This window comes from Emydura macquarii, unplaced genomic scaffold (genome assembly GCF_026122565.2).
Source record: "Emydura macquarii macquarii isolate MOO-44397 ecotype Brisbane River unplaced genomic scaffold, CSIRO-AGI_Emac_v2 contig_2473, whole genome shotgun sequence".
Taxonomy (NCBI): domain Eukaryota; kingdom Metazoa; phylum Chordata; order Testudines; family Chelidae; genus Emydura; species Emydura macquarii.
The window spans coordinates 8,463,145-8,486,882 of record NW_027132610.1 but is presented as its reverse complement, the minus strand read 5'-3'; the positions used below and the strand labels follow the sequence as shown (position 1 = coordinate 8,486,882).

Here is a 23,738-nt window from a genome sequence, read left to right as displayed (position 1 = left end):
TGCTAGGTAGTAAAAGCCTTCCACCAGGGCTACCCACCTGGCCAAGTGGAAACGTTTCACTTGTTGGGCCTCTGAAAGGAATCTCTCTCCATCCCAATCTTCTGTGCAATCCATCTTGGACTATCTGCTCCACCTAAAGCATCAAGGTCTGGCTCTCTCACCTAGTAATGTTCACTTGACAGCCATCTCAGCCTTTCACCCTTCAGTGAATGGCAGATCAGTGTTCTCCCATGAGATGATGGTCAGGTTTCTCAAGGGTCTGGAAGAGCTACTCTCAGGTTTGCAAAGCTATCCCCCCATGGGACTTGAACCTGGTCCTGTCAAGGCTCATGGGGGCCCCCCTTGGAGCCATTAGCATCATGCTTCCTGCTGATTATCTCTTGGAAGGCCAACTTCCAGATGGCGATCACCTCAGCCAGAAGGGTCACTGAGATCAAAGCCCTTACATTGAAACCCCCTTATATGGTGTTCTTTCCAGGACAAGGTTCAGTTGCGCCTCTGTCCAGCCTTCCTATCAAAGGTAATGTCGCAGTTTCACAACCACCAGGACATCTTTCTACCAATTTTCTTCCCAAAACCTCATAAGTCTGCTGAAGAACATCACCTTCATATGTTGGACATTAGGCGGGACCTCACCTTTTATATTGAGAGGAATAAGCCCTTCCTCAAATCCATGTAACTCTTTTTAGCAATAGCAGAAAGGATGAGAGGGCTACTTGTGTCATCCCAAAGAATATCATCCTGGATAACCACCTGTATTCGGGCTTGATATGCACAGACGAATGTCCCACATCCAGCCTTAGTGACTGCCCATTCCACAAGAGCCCAGGCTTCATCAGCAGTGTTCCTCACACAAGTGCCAATCCAGGACATCTGCAGAGCCGTGACCTGGTCATCAGTTCATACCTTCACATCCCACTACACTGTCACCCAAAAGGCCCAAGATGATGCCAATTTTGGGAGAGCAGTGTTGCAGTCAGCACGTCCATGAACTCTGAGCCCACTTCCTGCTTGTGAGTCACCTAGCATAGAATGGACAGGAGCAAGCATTTGAAGAAAAAACGGTTACTAACCTTCCGTAACTGTTGTTCTTTGAGATGTATTGCTCATATCCATTCCATGACCCACCCTCCTTACCCCTCTCTCGGATTACAAGCAAAAAGGAACTGAGAGGATGCGGGACTGGCGGCACTCTTTTTACCAGCGTGTATGTGCATGGCACCAGAAAGCACTAGAGGTGGCCCTACAGATACCATTAAGGGGAAAATCTCCTGCAACATGCACATACCTAGCATGAAATGGACCCCTGCCTCTGACTTTTAAAAATCTATATAATTAAATCAAATCATGTCTTTTATATGTTACATTCTGGATAGCCGGGAGCCTGTTAGGTTTAATCTAGTTAATGTTGCTCTGCTTTTCTGTGGAAGCTGTCATCTGAGAACAAGATACATGGGATGGGCTTTATAGAAGGTTTAGCTTCTTCATTGATGGCTTTCTGATGCCTTAATCTCTCCAAGCAGAAAGGGCCACCCAGATGTTAAAAGCTGTTAGTCTTGTAAAAAATAAATGCATGGATAAGCAAAATTTTCACTCTCTGCCTCCCTCCACAACTCAGTCAATCAGTAAGAAGAAAGTAGCTTGGCTAATTATCCCCCTTGCTGTTAATTTCTTGACTATAGGCATACTAATTTTTTTCCTCAGTCATAAAATCCTTACAGTGATGTTAATTAAAGGTTGCATCAGTGCTTTTCTATACTTTGGACAAAAGCCATGTTTAGCTGAATTACTTACGCATGGGGAAGTTGTTTTTTCAACTAAGAGAGCAATCAAGTTATTTAAATTTTGCACTTTTATCCAAAAAAAAAAAAAAAAAAGGCTTTGTTTCTAAAACACTCAGACTTGGTGAGTGTATAATCCTGAATGAAAATTTTTTCCTTATTAGATTAAATTTAGGTTTGAATTAACAAAGTAATGTACTTTATTCTTCTTACTGATAGAAGAACACATCAGAGTGTTGAAGAGACAAAGAAATTTCACCAACTAGTTTAATCTGCCTGAAGTGTAATGGTGACACATCCATAGGTTCATGTGGTACATGCTGTGCATTTATGGCAAGTTTGTCTTTTACTTTCAGCCATAGTATAATAGAAGCTGTGGGCAAATCTGTAAAATTCTGCATATTTATTCTGGCATATGATAATTATGGCACAGAATATCCATCTTGGCTTTTGGTATTCTAACTCTGTAATTTCACTATAATGTGGATTCTGAACCTGGGAGTCATAATCAAGGGGTCACGACCTGGGAGTCATAAGCCAGGGTCACGACCACTTCCTTTTCATCCCGGTTCAATGGGAGGGAGCTCCTGTAACATTTTTGTGTTGTAACATGGAATCACAGTACAGATATGGAAAAGATAGAGACCCAGTGCACCTTGAATGTTTTATGGTCTTAGTTTGAACTCTAATGTCCTTGTTTTTGTATGATTTTTAAATTAAAGAATTTTTAAAAACGTATGGAACCTGAATATATGTCCAACTATGACCACTGGTTAAAATTAAGATTTTGTCATAGTTATTTTTAATAAAAGTCAGAGACCGGTCATGGACAATAAACAAAAATTCACGGAGCCCAGGACCTGTCTGTGACTTTGCTAAAAAAAATAATTGGGACAGAGTTGGAGGGAATGGATAACAACTGGAACCCCATGGACGGGAGGCTGGCCACCCATCAGCTGTTAGGCAGTGGCTGGGAGTGGGGGCCGGCCCCCGGACAGCTGATCAGGACAGCTGATCAGCAGGGGGCCGGCCATTCCCCTCCCCTCCCACCCCTCGGCTTCTGCCGCACAGCTGTTCAGTGACCTGGGGCAGCCACTACTTTGGAAGCCTGGAAGCTGATAGATGCTTCAGCCATGTCCCAGAAAAAGTCACAAAGGTCCCAAAAAGTCACAGAATCCCAGAAAGTCACAGAGACCTCTGTGACAGAATCGTACCCTTACTACTGGTATATGGAGCATCTCTTGGGAGTTCTGTTCTTGACTTTAGTTCTTTACATATTTTCAGAATATTCTGCCATTATTTCAAGATTTTGAGATAAGATTTCACTGTTCTGCAAATGACACCAAAATATATTTGTATTTTGTGTCTGATTGTGGTATTCAGCTTTGCTTTGCTTTTTAAATTGATCTAATGAAATTCAATATTTGACAGCGAGAGATGGTCATTGTCTTTAATATAATTCAGATGGTTCTGCTGTTGGTCTGAGGCACTAGAGTAAGGTACCTTGGGCCTGTTTTTCTAGAAAACTTTGACATTTTAGACTGACTTTTACTCTGTGCATCTATGATATTTTGTTTTGAGTTTTCAGTAACAGAGCCTGGATAGAGCATTTATTTTCTATAAATGGCATAGAACTTTTTCATGCTTTAAATACAAACACACAGTTTTTATTTATAGAGCACTTTGTGCTGGCCTTCCTCTTGTTTCCATACATATTTTTTCCAGTGTGCCCAGAATGCAGCTATTAGGTTTCTTGTGTGAGTCAAATTTGCTTCTCATATTTACCCCTGTGCCACAATCCCTGTATTATGCTCGGCAGTGGCTTAGTTTTAAATTTCTACAAAGTCCTTTAGCATAATTTTATCTGAGCCTCTTGCTCTCTGCCTCAGTCAGGAGGGTTGGAGTAGGCCATTGGAAGGCGGGGAGAGAGCTAATAATTTTGGTTATTCTCAAGTGGGATTGGGTATTTTCACATCAAATAAATAAAGTATTTAAAAAAATAACTTGGTTTTCCCTTATTTCACACCATTTTTATATTCTTTACATCTTGGTTTATCTTTTTTTCTATCTTTTTGAGAGTCTCTTGCTTAGTCTAAATTTTCAATATTTCCTATATCTAATATGACAAAAAATTTTGTGTCTTTAAAGATTTCTCTTCTTTCATCTCTCCTTCGAGTCTGAGACTTACCTGATGTAGCCTCTGTATTTGTTATAATGAACTAGGTACTGCATTGCAGAGGCCTATGAGGTACCAGTTTCATCTCTCCTGTTTCTATTGAAATTAGTTTGACTAGAGAAGGTCTATTGCAACCTCCTAAGCCAAAAACGAGGGCTCCCTCTAAATGTGTTGTGGAAGGTGGCCACTTGATGATTTTTCCATACTTTGAACAAACACTTCTGGCTAAATATTTAGTCTTTTGTAGTTTCTGCCTGATTTAATAGGGTTTGTTTAGGGCACCTCCCAGGCCACTTTCATGTAGTGTCCCTGATTCTCCTTTTGTGCATCTTTCCTTTTGTTGACAGGATCGCTACTTGTATCCTACCATTCTTGACAAGTGGCAACTGGGTCACAGAATATAAAACTATAATGATATTCCATTGATCAAATTATTCCAGAGACTCTTCTTTTTATAAGAAAACATACAGCAGGTGTCCTTGCAAGAAACTCCCGTCTAAAGTAGCTGCTGTAATTAAAGCATGTAGCTCTTAGTTACTATGGAAACGTAGCACACCACAAATATGAACTGCAAGTTTCAGTAGTGTTGACTCTTCCGTAATCTACATTCACCAGATTTAGGTGATGCTTCATTTCTTAACCAGCAAAACTGTCTTCCTGCTGAAGAAGCTGAAAATGCTTTTCTTAAAGATGTGACTTATTTAAAAACCTTACGGTTGAATTCCTGAAGCATAAAAACAAAAGCATTGTCTACAACGTGTTCCTGAAATTCTGTGAGATTGATGCACTATCCAAATGCACATTTTTAATTGACAGTATAATTTATTATATGTTATTATATATTATATTATATTATATTGTTTTTATGGAATGTAGAAACTAGCGTTGGGGGGAAAAGATGATGTAAATGGATGACAGTAGTTTGAGCCCAACATTGTTCGGTTCTGGTATAATTTTGACCAGATAAGTTTACCATTGGGATTTTTTTAATTTGCTTGAATACAAAAGGCCTGCTTATTCTGGCGAACTTAATATTTTAAGTTTTGCTGTATAAGATAGGACCAAACATCCATCTGAAAATGTGCATGTTGGATAAAAAGACTCAACTAAAAATTTTGTTGTTACCTTAACAGAAATTTGCTGGGGCTTTGGTCACAACACTCCTGCCTCTCCAGCAATGTTGCTGATTTTGAGTTGCCAGACTCCTTCCTGTGGTATCAGAGAATTTTAATAGTTTGTGCTCTACAAAAAACTCAACGGTGGTTAAGCTGCTAGTGTGCTGAGACTACAGCCTATCATGCTGACCAATATTGTCTCATCTCGTTGTACTGCCCATTAGCCTGTCTGTATCCATCTGTTGTCTTTTTTTCTTATACTTACTCTTAGGGGGCAGGAACTGTCTTTTTGTTCTGTTTGTACTGCACCTAGCACAATGGGGTCCCGGACCATATAATGAATATAGTGAAGCCTCAGATATCTGAATCATTAACACAGATGTTATAAAACCATCAGAGTATTGTTTCTAGTTCTGCTTCATTTACATGTTTTTTTTTTTACCATACAGTTTTAATAATAAAAACAGAAACTGTACCTGCTGAGTCAGGCTGGCAGGCAATGCAAGCAGTGTGTTGAAACTGGGTTTTCCAGAGATCAACAGACAAATAGAAAGGACTTTTAATCTAAAAAGGCTGTGTTTAAACTGCCTGAGGGCCTTATTTCTGATCCAGCAAATGGACGGGACCTTCTGTCCAAGAGGGGCCCCAATCTTTGTAAAAGCATTGGAAAGACCAGGGCCTATTATGGTCCTGTAAGACTAATAGTGGCCTCTGGTAAGTTTTTAGCATGCTTTGATGGTTTTTTGGTTTCTCTATAATGATTTTACCATAAGGATAAAGGCACTTGCTTAGAAAGAGCTGTGCAGTAACTTGTAACTGCTGGCAGTATATGTTCACAGCCCTTGGAGAGAAAGCAAAGCACAGGTTCTGGTCTATCAGCAGACAGGCTTGCTGGTAATATCACAGTGTAAAGCAGGGAGCTGTGCAGCCTGTAAAACCTCCAGTCAGAAGGGAGTGGAACAACAGACAGGTGATGGCTGGAGACCTGATATCTGGCTGGGCCCTCCTGGAGTGGACCCAAGGAGTAGGGGAATGCCGGTGTGGTTACCCTGAAACAATGACACCAGGAATTCCTCATTTTTAATCTTGTCTCTGCTCTGGTTTTGAGCAACTGATTTAACCTCTCCTTGTTTCCTCAACTACTCGATGTGGTGCTTAGCTATCCCGTCTGGGTGTTATGAGGTTTAGTTTATATTTGTACAAAGGTGTGAAAATGTAAAATCCTATGTGATTTTGGAGAATAAGTATAATATCACTTAACAGCTCCCTCATGTGCTCAGCTAGCATGATGCTGGGTATGATCAGAACAGAAGACAGTTCAGACATCTTTGAAGTACCTTTTGACTCTTTTATAAAGTATGCTGTCTAAAGACAATATACTTTATATTTTGTGACCCAACTGGTTGATAAATGAGGCATTGTGATTTGTTCATCTATTTATTTAGGACTATCTCCTGGACTAAATTAGAGCAGCTTTGCATCACCCTGCCAGAACAGATTGCCCCTATTTGGGTGCAGTGGGATGTTTAGGTACTTATGTTTAGGTACTGCTGGTTGTGTAAAGCCTCCACAGTAACTCCTACATCTTCTCTACCCAGAGGGTGTGACTTGGCATCTCTACACCTCAGCAAGTAGAGTTGCTCCTTAGTGCTGTTGGCAGCCAGCCCAATTTAGAGAAGCCCTGAGGCTGTGGGGAGCAGGCCAGCATAGAACAGCCCGGGATCAAGGGGGAACACCTGGTTATTTTTTCAGTATTATTTTGGTTTCATAATTTTAAATTGGATATTGTTACATTGGTTTATATACATTATATTTAATGAGCAAATGCCTGTTCCAAAATAAATTGTTTTATTGATTAGTTATATAACAATTAAATCTGGATCCTCTCTGTCTTGGAGAGAAGCAGATGACATGCAGAGAGGCCACTGGGTACAGCAAAGGAGCAACAGTGGCAGTCATTGAGAGGATGCTCGTTTGGTCTTCCCTTTTGTTGAAAGAAAAGGTGCAGAGTAGTATATGCAACTGGAAACTCTGGGATGTGAAACTTTTAGGAGGAACTGGGAAAAAACAGTTAATTTTTTTTTTAAATATTTGTTTTTTGGAGCCAAGGGAAATCTTTTGTACAATTTAAAAATGATAAATAATTATTAAGATCTAATCCTCCAATAATTTCTTGATGTGAGATTTTGAACATGGCTAGTTTAAATTCTTCAAGGCATTCATGTAGAAATACATAGTCGTCTGTAAACAGTGAAATAATATAGAATCTGTTCTTTGTCACGTATGAAGGAAGTAGTAAGCTAATGTGAGGGAGGGCGTCACTCTTGCTGTGAGCCTTGTTCACTTCATGTTTTATAGCATTGTTCCAGGGAAAAAAGTGAAAATCATGGCATTTGAGTCTATGCAAAAAACCAAACCAAAACAAAAACCAACAACATTTCAAGCCAGTGCAAGAACTTGAATAGATTCACTGAATTGTAGTTATATCAGTAAATCAGAACCAAAAGATCCATGAGTAAGACCAATTTTAGACCAAAAAAAAAAAGAAGAACCTGCTAAATATTTTGTGCAAAGTTGGATATCTAGTCACAGGCAGCTGCCGAAGGGACACTAATTGAAACAAGTGCATCACCTGTGCTACTCTGCTTTCACACAGAAATCCCGGGAGACTTATTTTATGGTGGACTATATACACTGAAAGACAGAGTTAGAACATTTCTGCCTTTTTTCCCCCTTACAGTTAGTTGGCTATTTTCTTCAACTGTTACACTATAATTCTAAGAAACATCTCAGCAGTTGTACATAGTCATGCTGGATATAGGATATTGAATAAGGAGAGAGAGATTATCAAGTTGTAAACTGAGGTGCACTGGTACTTCAGGGATACTGAACACTGGCTTTCACTAGCCATGGAGGGAATGGATTCTTTCAAGACTGGGAAACTGATCTCTCTTGGAGTTTCCAGTTGCAAAGTAAAATAATATTTAAGAAAGCAAGAAGGGTCTACAACCTGCTCTGACTCAGCTTCAATGAAATCAGAGATAATATACTATTATTTGTTAGATTGGTCCTATCTGCAGAGCTCTTTGCAGCAGAGACTGAAACCAGTTGAAGGCAGTACCACTTAGTGTGGTAGTCTCCCTAACCGGAACAATTCCTCTATTGGAGACTTGAGAGAAAATATGGTGAATTAGAAAAAAGATCTTTTAGTTTTCACCACAGATTACAAATCCTCAGGGTTGTAACCAGATGGATTCAATACCAATCTCTTGCCATCAGTATTCCAGTCTTATTCACTCTTGTACCATCTGTCAGACATGCTGTCCACCAGTAACCCATGGTGACCTGAGAAGAGGATGCATGGCAAAAGGATATGCCCATGAACAGTCATAGATAACAGTAGTTGTAATGTATTACAAGCCTGCCAACTCACTGATCCAATGTCTGGATACTATTTTCCCCTCAAAAGTTCTGGAATCCAACAGAATCCATGAGTCCACAGGGTTGGAACATCAAAGCAGATCCACCACTGTTAGAAAGGTGGAAAGAGGCCCAGACCTGAGCATTGAAGAGGTGATCAGACTATGAGGAGGCATACTTAACTTGCATCCCTTCTCTTCACGACCCATGCTGCAGATCAGATCAGTGTGTGTGCCCTGGTTATCACAAGGACTATGAGATCTCATGCCATTGTATTGGAGTTACCCATGAGTCGTGGTGACTTCAGCGTCATAAGACAGCATTATATTATTCCTCTCTCCAAAAGCCTGATATGGTCATCTTTTGCCTTATCAAGTATCCCACTGGCGTATTCATCATGTGATGCTGCACTGAGCTCTGTAAAGGAGTGCAGTACAAGTAACTTATGTTTAAAGGGCTTCAGTGAGATACTTCAACTGTTATTTTTTAATGCAGAGATCATGACTCCTGGTGTCAAGACATTGATTATGGAGCCAGTGTTGTTGAAGTAACAACATTTAAAGAACAGGAAGGGTGTTGATTGCAATTAATAGTTGGGAATGGGTTTGGCTTTCAGACAATATCTGCTTAAAAATGGCTTCACTACTTATCCTCCACTGCCACTGTTGTGCTGCTGCTGTCTGTTAATGAAATCGTTGGAATGTTAGAACACACAGTACCTGATGCATTCTGCTTGGATTTCTGGAACATTAAGCAGTCAGACAATATATAATTTTATAAGGTCCCAAATTATTCTTTGGAAAGTAACTCCTACGTTTTCTAGAACATTTATGTTTTGACTGATTTTGTGTGTAGAGAGCAGTCCTTAGGAAAGTCCCATACCTCCTATATTATTTTATTGACCGATGTGGACATAAAGTTAAGGGGGTTACATTCTGTGTAGAGGAGGGCCCTATGCACAAGGCTCCTTGTCAAATTTTTGTTAGATTTCTTACATAATATACTTAAGGCTGGTTTCCATGTAATCTAGTTCTTCATTCTCTGTCACTAGTAGGAAAGAACTGCTATCCTATTCCCTCGTGAAATCCTTAGCAGAAGGTGCACATTATTTACTACAAGATAGGGCAATGAGGAGCATCTATTTCCGCAGCAGTATAGAATCCTGGATTACAAATTACTGTTTAATCCTTTTTGCGTCAAAGGATATTGTAATCCTTGCAAAATGTGCCCAAAGTCTTCTATTTGGCAGGGCGGAGTGAGGTTGGAATGTGCTGTCTAGCAAAAAGAAAAAAAAGGATTTTGCAATGCAGGAAAATTTCAAAGGGCTAACAGCTGTTTAGAGAAATAAAAAGCTAAAATATATTAGAATTGTTTTCTAAATAAAAACATTTGTAGTCACAAAGCTACTTGGAGGCAGCAGTGGTTATTTTTTTTTTTTTGTTGAGGAGAGAAAACTGGAATAAGAATTGGTGAGGAGCCCAGTCAGTGTTTGCATGAACTTTAGGTCTACTGTAGCATTGAAACTTTTGTGATAGGGTGGCTTGGCTGTCTAGTTTCCTGACCACGTACATCTTGTTAATTATTAATAAAGTTAACATGCTTAGGGTTTGGAAAATAATTCCTATAACAAGCAAGGACCTAAATGTTGGCTTTGACTGACATTTAAGTATCCTAGCTAGGTGTAACTTCTTTCCATGTGAGTGCATTGTGTGTTTAACTTCATTAGATGAAAAAGCAAACATATTGGTTGTCTGGTGTCAATAGTTATGCACAATTTATGATCAGTTTGCACAATTTATGATCAATTTGCACCATACCTTGTTCCTGGCCTTTCACTACATTTTGAATCAAATATATAATATTGGGTAGAATGAGTTACCCTCAGTGTGCAGTAATCCACTAAATAAAAACTTATAGGTACAATGTGGCATGTAAACTAATGGGATGTCACAGCTATTCTCAACTATTGAGATTGCTAGCTAAATAAATGCATTTCTTCATGCATTAAAGTACACATTTGATTAATGGTCTCATAACCCTCAGTTCACAATTTGTGTTAATCAGTAAAAATAATTGTTTGGTTTTAATCTAAAATATCATAACATAGTCTCCTTGCTGTTAACCCACAATCCTCTTGGAGGTGAAAGCTATGCAATAAGACAGCTAAGTAGCAATAAAATGTTTCTATTGTAAAATAAAATAAATGTTATGGATTTGTTTCATTTTAACCCTTTTATGATGGATTTCCAGAAAGAAAAATAAAATTAATCTAATTAGGGCATTTTTATGTATTTTGATAAACTCGAGCAATTTAAACTGTTCTAATCCATGTTTTCATATTGATCGTTTGTAACACAGCATGAATAACTTTAATTTTCTTGTATGTTGCAGAAAAACGATATTTCATTAAAGAGCATCAGAATAAGTCACCTTACTGTAAAAAGTCAAGACTACACAAGCACGTCTAATTGATGAGGAAACGAAACCTGCACCTCATGCTCTACAATGGGCACTACAAATGATGAGATGGTTTCAGTGGAGCAGACTTCCTCCTTGAACCCTCTGTGTTTTGAATGTGGCCAGCAACACTGGACAAGGGAGAATCACTTGTACAACTATCAGAATGAAGTGGATGATGACTTGGTCTGCCATATTTGCCTTCAGCCCTTGTTGCAACCATTAGACACCCCTTGTGGCCACACATTTTGCTACAAGTGCCTAAGGAACTTCTTGCAGGAGAAGGATTTCTGTCCATTGGATCGAAAAAGGCTCCATTTTAAACTCTGCAAAAAATCCAGTATTCTCGTTCATAAATTGTTAGACAAATTGTTTGTTTTGTGTCCCTTTTCTTCAGTATGTCAGGAAGTAATGCAACGATGTGAGCTGGAAGCCCATCTCAAAAACAGGTGAGCAATGGAAGGAGTTGTATAGTACACCTTTTTGTATTGGTAGGATAATAGCAGTTTAAACTGTGTAGGTTTTATACAGTACAATTTTGTCAAATATTCAGTATACAAGATGTTTTTTGACAAATCTGTTCCTAGAACAGGTCAATTGCTCATTGGTGTGTTTTGTTTGGTTTTTTGAGGAGTAGCAGATGCACTTATAAAATATTTGATTTTTCTGCATGTTGAGTTATGGCGCACTATCAACCCCAATGAATCTAGTGGAAAATAAGACACTTTGCAGGATTGCACCCCTTATGAGCAGACTTAGTGGATTGTGCTATGTAACCTGGGAGGTGTAAATTCTGGAGTATCCTCCTTGTTTTTGCTCTGTGGTCTGTCTCCAGACCTGAAAGAAATTGAGCTGCTGTGCATTGTGTTATGATGTGGCTAGGACATGTACTGATTTCCAGTTAGAAAGTTATAGGGTGAGAAGTGAAAATGGCTGCTATAGAGCAAATGAAAGGGATTATTTCTGAGGGCTTGGTGGCCCAGAAAGGAGGGAGATGAAAACCTTAAAACTCCACCAGGCTGCCTGAATATATATTGTACTTGCTCCACTGGTGAAATGATGGCCTCTTAAATGTAAACTGTCATTTTTTGTAATAAGCATTTTAACATTCTTTGTTTTATTGCGTGCATTTCATTGTTTTTGTTTACTAAACAATATTTCAGGCTATTTTCAGTTAATATTGAGAGTTTTTTATTATTACTCTTATTTCATGAACTGAAATGGGGCCCAGGCAGAGTCAAATTTGGGTCATGGACAAATGTGGGCATCCCCTTGCATTTAGTTATGAGAACTGAAGTATGATGGTGATAGCGAGTCAGCTTGTTGAAAAGCTTTGTGAATATGTAGCCCCTAATAAGTGGCACATTTTAAAGGGTTTGCGGGATTTAAAAATGAAATAGGAGAGGAATATAGTCAAACATTAAATGAAGACAGGGAGGTGATGGATACAAGGGAAACACGGTATGCGTCTAATGCCAGAATTTTTTTTCTACTCATAGATCTTTCATTCAAACCTCTTTACACATGCATTGTGTTTTACATTTTAAACACTGTGTTACATACACTATTGAAGGAGGAGGTTTCCATAAAGTTCTATATCTGCCTTTCTCTGGAAAAAGGTCCAAGTGGAATAACTATTTATTTTTTTATTTCCATCCAGCTTCCTAACAGCAATTTTCACTGTTTTTTCTTCATTCAGGGCAGGGTCACATCTAACCTACATGATGGTGGGGAAAAAGTCTGATTTGGCTAACTTATAACCCTAATATATTAAATCAATTATTTTCAAAAAAACAGAAAGTAACACAATGCATCCATAACATTAAGGGGTCATATCATGATATTTCACTATTAGTGCCCTCACCTTCCTAGCCCTGTTCCGTTATTTGTCATTTCTTGCTTTACTGAATCAAATTTAAATTGTAAATCGTCATGGCAGGGACTTGTCACTTTTTCCAGTGTAAAACACCATGCATACACACTTTGGAATTAGACAAAATCTGTGTGTGTCTAATGCACAAGTCATATTATGAGGTCTAATTTAAATGGCGTCATTATTTATTCCTATCAATCTGTAACAATCTTTCAAATGCTGCACACCATGTGCATGGAATTCCCTCTTTCTGTTGACTTGTGCTACTGATACTGTCATACATTTTAAATACATGCTAAAGCTATGTTTTTCAGTATAGTTTATTTGAAAACATTGGAATACCGTTATGGAAAGTTCCTCCACTGGCATAAAAAGTACAATAAACGTGTAGCTTGAATTTGATTTGATATGGATTGGTGAATCCAATAAAATACTACTACTGATTATTAAATGTTAGAAAGAAAAATGTAAAATTCAGTATTGTTGTAATCTTTGTCATAGATGATATAAACCAGCTTCAGTGAGCACTCTGATGAACTAGCCTGCTTTTCTAAGAAATGACATATGTTGGTTAGCCTCACTGTTAAAATCTATATATATATATATATATATATATTCAAGCTCAGACTTAACATTTCCAGTTAACTAATAATTGACTTTGTTTAAGCATAAAAGCTGCAAGAAATGTCATAATATCCACCAGGCAACTCCAGTGTGTGTGGTAAATGCAAGCTATTCTACCAAGGAAATTAGAAGCATGAGGCACAAATTTGATGATTATCATGGTCACTAATCACACCCCATGTTACCTCATTGCTTAATTAGATTCCCCTTGATTTATCAGTTTTTCAGGTTCATCAGATTTGCTTGGGAGCCACAGACCCTTAGAGTCAGCACTTGTAAGGGTCTCTTGTACTTTATTTCCTGAGCCTGTGGTATTTAGAAACCTTTTAATGTTTAATAACTAAAAATGGTATTGGCACCTATTTTATAAAAAGTCATTTACTTGACAAAGGTCCAGGAAAATCTTACTGAACTTCTGCAATATTTGATTTAAATTCAGCTTGCTGAGACTTCAGATCTAGCCAAATTCCATTCTAGAAAGGTACACTGTTGGTCCAGCACAACTAAATTTTGGTTCATATGAAGATTTTAGGTCCTGTCTTAAAGTTTGAGCCTCAAATTGCTGTGCAATATTGAAAAGTGTAACCATTTCAGAAGCATCCAGAACACTCTCTTCTCCATTACTGAATATTTAGTGTCTCCTTTAAAAGGCATTTTTTGTGGAAAGTTAAATATAAACCTTTTTGAAAGCCTGTTTTGTCAGAGAAGAACCTTTTTGAGTTGCTCAGTGGCTGGAAACCAGCATAAGCCCTGGCTGAGATGATTTAGTTGGGGTTGGTCTGGCTTTGAGCAGGGGGTTGGACTAGATGACCTCCTGAGTTCCCTTCCATCCCTAATCTTCTTTGATTCTATATTTAATGTGTAGATTCATACATGACTATAGCAAGGATTACCAAAAAAAAAAAAAAAAAAAATTTAAAAAATGCAAAACCTACCATTCCAAAGTAAAGGAAGCCCAAAGGGTGCTCCATTGGCTTTGACCATTGGAGTTTGAAAGTTCCTTGCACCACACTTGTTCTCACACAGGTTACAAGCTGTGTCCCCATCAACAAGATGCTCTGATGAAAACTCATTGCCCCACATGGCTTCTGAGAAGTAGGAGAGTGCTGGGATTCCTACCAGGATGCTATCCCTGGCTCCTGTTTTGGGGGCTTGTCTTCCCTATCTGCCTCTAGCTGCTAAATGCCTGATGCATTTGAAGCTTTTCCAGCCTTCCAAACCTGCTCCCATTGCTGGAAGGATGAAGGAGCTTTTTGTGGCTTTTCCCGCTCCTGACCCTCCTGGCTACTGAGAGAAGGGTTCCTCACTACTGCTCTTACCCCTCCTCCAGCTTCCTAGCTTGCACAAGAAAGGGTGGAGGGAAGAGAGATCTCCACAATTCAACCCCTCCTCCCGAAGGCTTTTTTGGGTCCTCCCCTACACTCCCAGTGCATGGGTTTGCTGCTGACCTGCTGCTCCTAGCTTTCCAAAGCAACAGTATGAAATTGACATGTGTTAGGATCCTCCACTGCTGCATCAGGATTGTGAATAGCAATTGTGAAAAAAATCTGAGTCTTTTTTAATATCACTTTTATGCTGCTTGGCAGCAGCAGAGACACTTCAGCTGTGTGTTTGCAGACTCTGTTACCTTCAGTTCCCATTTGGAACATTACTTGTGTAGCTAGGAGAGTTCGAAATTTTGTTTTTTAATGAAAGCTTTAATTGTGTGCAACTTGATGGTGTAGGCTGCAATAAAAACTTGGCAATAAAATCTTCCCTTTCACCACTGGTGAACGAGCAAATGAATTTTTCAAAACCCTGGTTATTCACTATGCAATTCGTCATGAAACAAATGTTTAGTTTTGCACCTGGGCCTTTCTTTTTTGCATTTCTCCTACCAATCCATCTCTCCAAAAATTTCTAGCATTCTAAGTAACCACCTTTAAAATTATGACACAAACAAAATCTACCACAAACAATTCTTTTCCATCTAGCATGGGGTTATAAAGTTTGGAACTGAAATTACACATGTTCAACATCTAGGACTAGTCATATTCAATTATATAGCTGCAACAAATCTAATTTGCATTAACTAGAAAAACATGCTTTATCCCAAGAAGAGCTGCAATTCCAGGTTCACCAGCACTAAGCAGCAACTCTTACTAGTCCTGTTAGGTCATGACATATCACCTCTTGCATTCATGACACCCTGATCTACAGAAAATCTATTTTAGTTCATTTTGGAGATTTTTAAAAACACTAATACCACCTCTTCTATTAGTCATAAGATGACCTGATTTTAGAGAGAGAATAATATGAGAAATAGTGCCAGTAAAATGCATTTTACATTCTGAAGTTCTGGTCGTGTGGCTTGTTGTCTGAAGATAGATCCCTGTGCCTCACGGAGACCCGCAGGCTTCAGCAGCACCCCGCATGGGCACAGTGGGCCGCCCTATATACAACAAATTGGAAGATTGGTGCCCTAAAATTGCTTTTCTCCAAAATATTTGGAATAAACAGAAGAGGTCAAGGTGTATAGTATTGTCTGGGATTTGTACTGGCCACTTGTATGGAATGACCCATGTAAATTGTGGATGGCTTCACTCTTTGAATAATGCGCACATACTGTACATGATCAATCCCTTTATCTAGATAATAAGATTCCAGGAATGTTAGCTTAAAGTGTTTGTGTTAGTGTGAAATTATGCAAGAAGTACAAGCATGGTTTAGAGCTCTTTTGTTCAGAATATCATCAGGTAGAATCATCGCTGGGATTCGTCATCTGTTACCTTCCAGTTTTTAAGTTTTCAGCCATTTGACTTTACTAATTATACCTATGTCATGTGCAGCTGCAGTATCATCATGATATGTATCTATGCCTGCCAAGACTCCTAGACCATTGTGATATGTGGGAACTCAACCAATCACTGCTCTTACTCGACAGCTAATTTGCATGCAACATTTTCATTGGTTGTATGAGGAAGACAGCACAGATGGTGGATTACTTGGCCCGGTCGCTATACTCAACTGTCACCTGCACAAATCCACACAACTCTCCTAGTACAAAGCACACAAATCAACATAATCAGCCACACAGAAACATAACAAACACACTCAATAACCCCAAACATCACCCTGAAGCCTAGAACATCTGTTGAGTCAATGTGAAGTGATAGACACAGCTACAAACATAGCTGAGAGCTCTTTATTTGGACTGTCACCAGGTTCAATAGTCATTTTGATTTGTAGTCTGTTACTATTCAATTTATAAATTCTCAGCCATTTTGGGTTTTTTACACACGACTTTATGAATTACACCTGTGTGATAGCACAGGTTTTTAGCTATTTGTACAGTAATCAGAATCTCTATACCGGGGTAGGATGGATGGATAGATATTCTAGGTTTATATTCAAGGTCAAGGACTAGTTTGCATAAGAAAGGATGGAGGGAAGAGAGATCTCTGCAACAAAACCCCTCCTCCTGAAGGATTTTTTTGGTCCTTCCCCCAACTCCCAAAACAAATAGATAACTTCAGGGCATGGGTTTGTGGATTACTTGTGATTTTTAAAGACTTGGCAGGGTCAGAAGTAAATAAATTATAGCCTTCATAAGACAGTTATATTGCTGGCAAAATGACTACAAGTTTAGTGACTAGTAACACTTTTGGGGTTTGAATGGCATTTCATCATCCATTCTAGCTCATTCACGAGGCTCTTCTTACAAGCATTTGTTATCTGTAAATTGGATTAATTATGTTTTAATTGGTTTGTCAGGTAGAGTACTGCATGAAAAGGATTACACTGAAATCACTGGACATGCTTAGCACATTATTGAAAATTCCTCATTTTAACTTCAATTTATAAAGTTCCTATTTAGAAAATAAAACCAAAACCTTATTTCTTTGTGAAGATTTTAGTTATCTGCCAAATATTTATGGGAAACACACTCTATGCAAGGAGAAGGAATTGACACCAGGTTGTAACGGTATAGTTTTGATATAGATGTCAAAATATTTCTAAACAAAAATGTCTTCTTAAACTGTATCAAAAAAAATTCTAGACTATCTCAGCATCCATACCCCCTAAACTGATCTCTCTAGATTTCATGAGCTAGACTGGTAAGTTAGAACAGACCAGTATTTAATGGGACTTAAAGGGAAGCTTCAGGTTCTGCAGGAAGTAATTTTTGTGATTCAATGATTCAGTTTTGTGATTTTTTTTGTGATTCGATTCCTTCAGTGTGGGTACTGAACCCAGGTATGGTGCTAGGGAGAACTGTGTGGCTGGAGATTTCATTATACCAACTCATGCATTTAAAATCATGAGTCAGGTGCTGAAATATCATTTTGACTTTAAAATCGTGCCATTTTTAAAAATAATAAATTTGTCTTCTGGTGTTTGAGCCTTTTGGGACTCACATTTTCAAGCTTGAAACTTATTCTTAAAAAAAAACCCTGCGATTCCCATGACTCTAAGAGCTGGGGCTATAGGAAAAACACCTAAAATCACAAGTCTCATGATGAAATCATGAGAGTTGGCAACACTGAATTAAGATCAAGGTCCAGACCTGATCACCGATGTACATGAAAGACATTATGTAAATGTAAGATCATTCTATAAATGAAAGATCACCATAACATTGTATTGCCCCTTTGTACTTACAGTTGTCTCAGCATGGAAGTAACATATAGGAAATGCACAAAAAATCTCTAAGGTAGATTGCAAACAGCTTAACTAGGGGCTCATTAAAGCAGTTATAAATACTAAGGGAAGGATCAAGTGGGGAAAAAGGAAGAAGGTGCATTTCCAGCCCAACCATAGGTCAGGAAGCAAGAATGAGCTGGGAAAATAAAAGGCTTTATACTAATTAAAAGGAAACTTTTTGTAAATTAGGGACTATGCATTTTTTTATTCCCCTGCCTAAAGTTATCTGTTGCTTGCTGTCTTTTTAACCCTGCTGAAGAAAGCCCTGGTTCTGGCTCCCCGTATATACTAGCCTAGGGGTAGAGAGATGCTCTGTTCACAAAAGGTATGCATGCACAAGTGACAACAGGATGTAGTATTTTTCCTTTCTTTTCCACCCCCCGTTATTTATTATTTTTTGGCTACAGCCTGGGCCACGCTCATATAGAGCTGACTCAGAAAAAGGCTTTAAGTGGTTAAGCAATACAAACTGGTATGCTGCCTGTTCCAGGCAGGAATTTGTGTGATAGGAGGGGAAATGTGGAGGGAAGTTGAGCAGGGGCATACAAGGGGGCAGGGCTTGGACTCAGAGTAAAGGATTGGGTTTCCGATACCCATTCTTGGAAATGGATAGAAGGGGCAGTCTGTGGACAGCGAGCAAACGGGTGCATACAAGGGGGACCAAGAGACTGGTTAGACATAGATTAGAAGGCATGCTGATGACTTGTGGGGTCATGGATGGAGGGGGCACTGAGGACCTGGAGAGCCGTGGAAGGGAGTTACAGGAAATTTAGGACAGGAATGTTCAAGCTTTTTGTGCTGTGTAATATTGCCACTTTTCATGTATATTTGAAAGTAACATGACGTTCTGTCTCTAGGTGTCCTGGAGCTTCCCATCGAAGGGTCGTACTGGAGAAAAGGAAGTCTAGCAAACTGCAGACGGAAGCTGAGAATGAAAATGGACCCAGTGTGATAGATCACCGAGGCACTTTATCTCCAGATCTAGACCATGCTGGGACGAGAACAGTGCCAGTGGAGCAGAACTTTACATCAACTGCTCTTCCTGTGTGGACAGATGAGCCTGGCCTTGACAATCCTGCCTTTGAAGAGAACACAGCAGCAGATGGTATGTTATGTTTATCTTGTAATTCTCTGTTTGATCTGTCTAAATCAAGCCCAGAAACGTAAAGTGACATCATTGTAAGTTCATGTCCTGCAAACAAATAACGAATCCCACATCTACAACTGCTTGGCTTGTCCTGTAATGATTCTAATTGGAAAATTAAACTCCCCAAAGTGTTCTCTGCTTGAAAATGTAGCACTTGGAGGAAAGCACAATTAGAAGGGAAAGAACTATCTGTTATTTTACTGCGGTAGTATCATGCTGCTGTCCCACAACATTATCAGGTGCTGTAGTGCTTGTTAATGTCTCTATTGTCTTAATGGTCTGGCATCTACGTTGAGGCAATGTGTTTTTTATAGAATTGCTGAAGCTGGTTTCTAAGATGAGATTTTTTTTCCCCTGGATCAACAGGCTTCCCAGCTGTGGAATACTGTCCTGTTCGAACGAAAAGGCAACTGAGTAACTCCTGCATCCATCTCCATCGAACTAACAGTAACACCTCTAGCATCTGCGATATTAGAGAGGAAACACTGAGCCTTACCACAGAGGAAGGTGGTCTTTCCCCTTCCTTTTTCTGTTGTAGCCTCTGTACTCACCATTCATTAGCATCCTCCTCTTCCATTGTAGCTGTCTGTGTTTGTTTTTAGAGGTGTACTTGTTTCTTGCCTTGACCTTGTAAATCAGTGACAGCTGTTACTGTCATGCAACCAGTTAAGGGTGGAGTGACAAATATGTAATTCCTACTCCTTGGAGTAGGACTCACAATATTATGTTTCTTTTCTATTATTGCCTTTTCTAAACTGTTCCAGAGGGGTAGCCATGTTAGTCTGTATACAGCAAAAACAACTGGACTTTAGATAAACTGAAACACTTGAAAGGGCTAATTGAAAAGAAAATGTGTGAAAAAGAAGAGAATAGTTTTTAAAGGGTAGGTCCCGAAAGGTTCAGAATGTTCTCTTTTTAAAGTAATACCTAACTTTTTCTTCTAGTGCATGGGTACTGCTCAGTTACCCTTTTTTTTGTTAATAGAGGTGTTTCAGCAGACAGTGGAGCCAATCCAATTTGTTGTATTTCTATAATACCATTGTCTTGTGTGCTTATGTTGTCAACCATTAATTTGCAGTGTTGAAAATGTACTGGGGCATAAAGTATATTAACCTTTCTTTATTTGTTTCTTTAAACTCAGTAGCAACCCACCAGCCACCTAGCTTGCCTGAAGGAGAGATCACTACAATTGAAATTCACCGGTCCAATCCTTTTATTGAGTTAGGAATTAGCATAGTGGGCGGCAATGAAACGCCTTTGATCAACATTGTTATTCAAGAGGTTTATCGAGATGGGATCATTGCCAAAGATGGAAGACTTCTTGCTGGAGACCAAATACTTCAAGTATGGAATCTAATTAAATAGTCTATCTACTTGTATGCATTCGGTCATTGCAGAACAGTATGTTATGAGATGGTGGTAGTTCTCCTGTCAGTCTATGTTGTGTAAATGTTAGCTTTGCGATATTAGTTTGAAAACAAATTATTATTCAGACTGAGCAGAGTCTGTTATTCTAGTACTGATACCAATGATTTACATAGTTCATGGGGCTTGGCTTCCTATAATTATTTCTGTTTGATAGCTTTTAAAATGGATAAGAAAGGCTGAGTGTATTGTTTTCTATTTGTAATGCTCTGAGACTCGCCTATTCTTTTGATTTATAGGCACCCCCTCTGAAGAAAGCAAAGGTTATTTTTGGCTAGGAAATTAGTATAATTTGCCTTTTGCAACTGCATTTGTGAGTTATGGGGTTTACTTTGCCTTGTTTATTATGCTAACCAGGCTGTAATATTACCTTCCAGCTGCAGGTGCCCAGCCATTGTTTATTACTTTAAATCAAAAATTATATTTAAAAATAAAAAACTTGTGGTGAAGTCCTTCACTGATGTGATTTGAAATGGTCTGTTGAGAATACTAGTGTTGTTTTTCCTACTTAAAATTAACAGTTAAAATAACTTTGGTTATTATCTGTTATAATTATATAATACATTCAGCAGAATAGAAGAATAAGGAAATAGCAGAAGAAAGTATTAAAAGCTCTAGTTCTGTTTTATTCCAATTGAGTTCTTAAATTTTATTTTCAACTGCTTTAAGTATTACTGTCCATTGGATCCTACATATCCTAGTAAATGTCCCCTTCTAGCCAACTGTGGACCATTCCATCTGGTACAAACTGGTTGCATCGGTCACTGCAACTTGGCCTTAATAGAAGTGTTTGCTTATCCATAATCTAGTAGAGTTTGTAATTAGCCATACACTGTAGAAAAATATATTTTAAAAAATCCAGCAGGTAGACATGGCTGGAAAATACTAGTTATCCTTTAAATAAAATTGGCATGGACTTCAGACTATAAAACCTTCCTTTTCTGACTTTAGAGAAACCAGCCCTTTTACTATCAGTGTTCTTATAGCTTGGATTACTTTTTGCCAACCCCTATCTTCAAAACCAGGCAATTGTAGGCATTGATTGGATGCTGTATCCAGTCACTAACCCCAGTAGCCAATGAGAGCTCTTTCAGTAGTCAAGGGCTATCATGAGCTGCCAGAATGGTGAGCCTACTGAAGTTGTAGAAATCCTTGTTGTTGAGCAGCTGTCGATTATGATCCCAAAAGCCAGAAGTAGCTGGAAAGTGACTCTAAATGGGGAAAAATATTGGAACTGCAGTGTAAAAATCCTATAGAACTGATAATACTGAGATGTCTGCACTACCACTTATGTCACGAGGGGTGTAAATAAGCCACCCCCCGGAGCAGCATAAGTTACACTGACATAAGTGCCAGTCAACATAGCTTTTTCCATCAACATAGCTACTGCCGCTCGTTGCGGGGTGGATTAATTAAGTCAATTGGAGAGCTCTCTCCCACTGTCTTAGAGCGGCTCCACTAGAGAGTTTATTGTGGTGCAGCTGCACTGCTTGTTGTAATCTCTCTAGTGTAGCTGTAGCTGAGGCTCTGCAAACTCTGTAAGCTAGTTCAGTAGAATCCCCTTGCTATTATAAGAGGGGAGTACAGAAGCAGGATGCGGAGAGGTCAGAAGAAACTGTAGAAGACCTAAGGGCTTCCTTGCGCAGAATTGACCTCTGTAGATGCTAAGCTGGCTAATGAAATTTACTAGGCATGGCCTTTGCAGACCAAAACTAGATATTGTGTTGCGTGCAGTTATATTTGTTCATGCTTCACTTGTGGACTTCTGAAGATTCCTTCAAAGAGTGTTATCTGAGCAGTTTAGAGAAGCTGAATATGACTGTGAGGTGAACTTTAACTCTTCTTGCTCACCCAAATTGAGAAGTCTTTTCCTTTTCAGATACCCGTTAGCACTTGACTTAAGGCACAAGATTTAATGCTATTATATAAAGTAAATCATGGCATTAGCTTCACAGCTCATTAAGAATATGTTAGTGAATATTTTTACCTCCTCAATGTTTACCTCTTCCAGAGGCATCTGATAGTCGGAGTAAGAGGTTGTCGCTAGCATAAGCTGTTTGTTTCCATTTTCAAGAAGAGCTCCAATGGTCTAATTATATTGAAAATTTTTTGACTTTGTAGTTTTTTTCCCCTAAGTTTAATATTTTCCTTCACTTAATTGTGCTGTGGTCATTCTGAATGTGGAAACAGGAACTACTTAAGATGGCAGCAGTAGCATGAACCTCCAAGATCCTCTCATTTTCCTAGGAGAAGAAAAAAATAACAACTTAGGTGATACATACACAAAAATCAATTTATTCAGACTTACCATCTCTTTTCCCCTCTCATTCCTACTGTTTTTAGCAGCCAATATTCTAGAATTTCTGAGAGTTAAAGATGAATGTTTTCAAAGCATTAGTAGAAATTCCAAGCCTTCAGATCACTTACTGCATTGATTCTAGCTCTAATAGTTTTCAGGTAGAAACCAGTAAAATCAGATACTGTTTTTTTATTAACTCCACCTCAAATCGTATAATAATAGGAATGATGGACATAATTCTAATATTCTGCATCTTGCATGCTTTTGAATTATTTTATTGTAGCTCACGTGGTTTTCAACAACAATCACTGGTACTTCATCCCAGCAGTGCTAATTTCTCTCTGTTCGGTGTGGTACGGGAGGTGCATGACTTAATATAGAAAGTCTTGGACTGGCATCCAAGACAGCCTCTGTCTCTGCTTCCTTGTACACTTATGTGGTGTCTCATTTACAGTCCTGATCCTGAGCGCTAATACTGCAAAATGAAGCTGATTAACTGTGAAATGGACATCCTGTAATTCAGATACTATCCTTTATGGCAGGAGTTCTCAAACTGGGGGTCGGGACCCCTCAAGGGGTCATGAGGTTATTATGGGGGGGTTGTGAGCTGTCCACCCCCATGGATGGCTGACAGCCAGAGCCCTTCAGAGCTGGGTGGCCAGAGAGCAGAAGCTGCTGGCCAGGTGCTTGGAAGGCAGCACTGCCCCCAGCAGCAGCACAGAAGTAAGGATGGCCTGG

At 39.0% G+C, this 23,738-nt stretch overlaps 1 protein-coding gene across 6 annotated transcripts in view; it reads left to right on the top strand.

Moving 5' to 3' along the window:
• Positions 1-23,738, top strand: part of LNX2 (ligand of numb-protein X 2) — an 84,598-nt gene that overhangs the window by 44,344 nt on the left and 16,516 nt on the right. For 3 of the 6 annotated variants that reach the window (XM_067562915.1, XM_067562917.1, XM_067562916.1), the window contains exons 2-5: positions 10,884-11,398; positions 18,987-19,234; positions 19,643-19,783; positions 20,418-20,620. In XM_067562915.1, the coding sequence (XP_067419016.1) occupies positions 10,998-11,398; positions 18,987-19,234; positions 19,643-19,783; positions 20,418-20,620 (993 nt within the window). In that variant the 5' untranslated portion in view covers positions 10,884-10,997. The remainder of the gene's footprint in view (positions 1-10,883; positions 11,399-18,986; positions 19,235-19,642; positions 19,784-20,417; positions 20,621-23,738) is intronic. The other 3 variants (XM_067562918.1, XM_067562920.1, XM_067562919.1) reach the window with 3 other exon arrangements.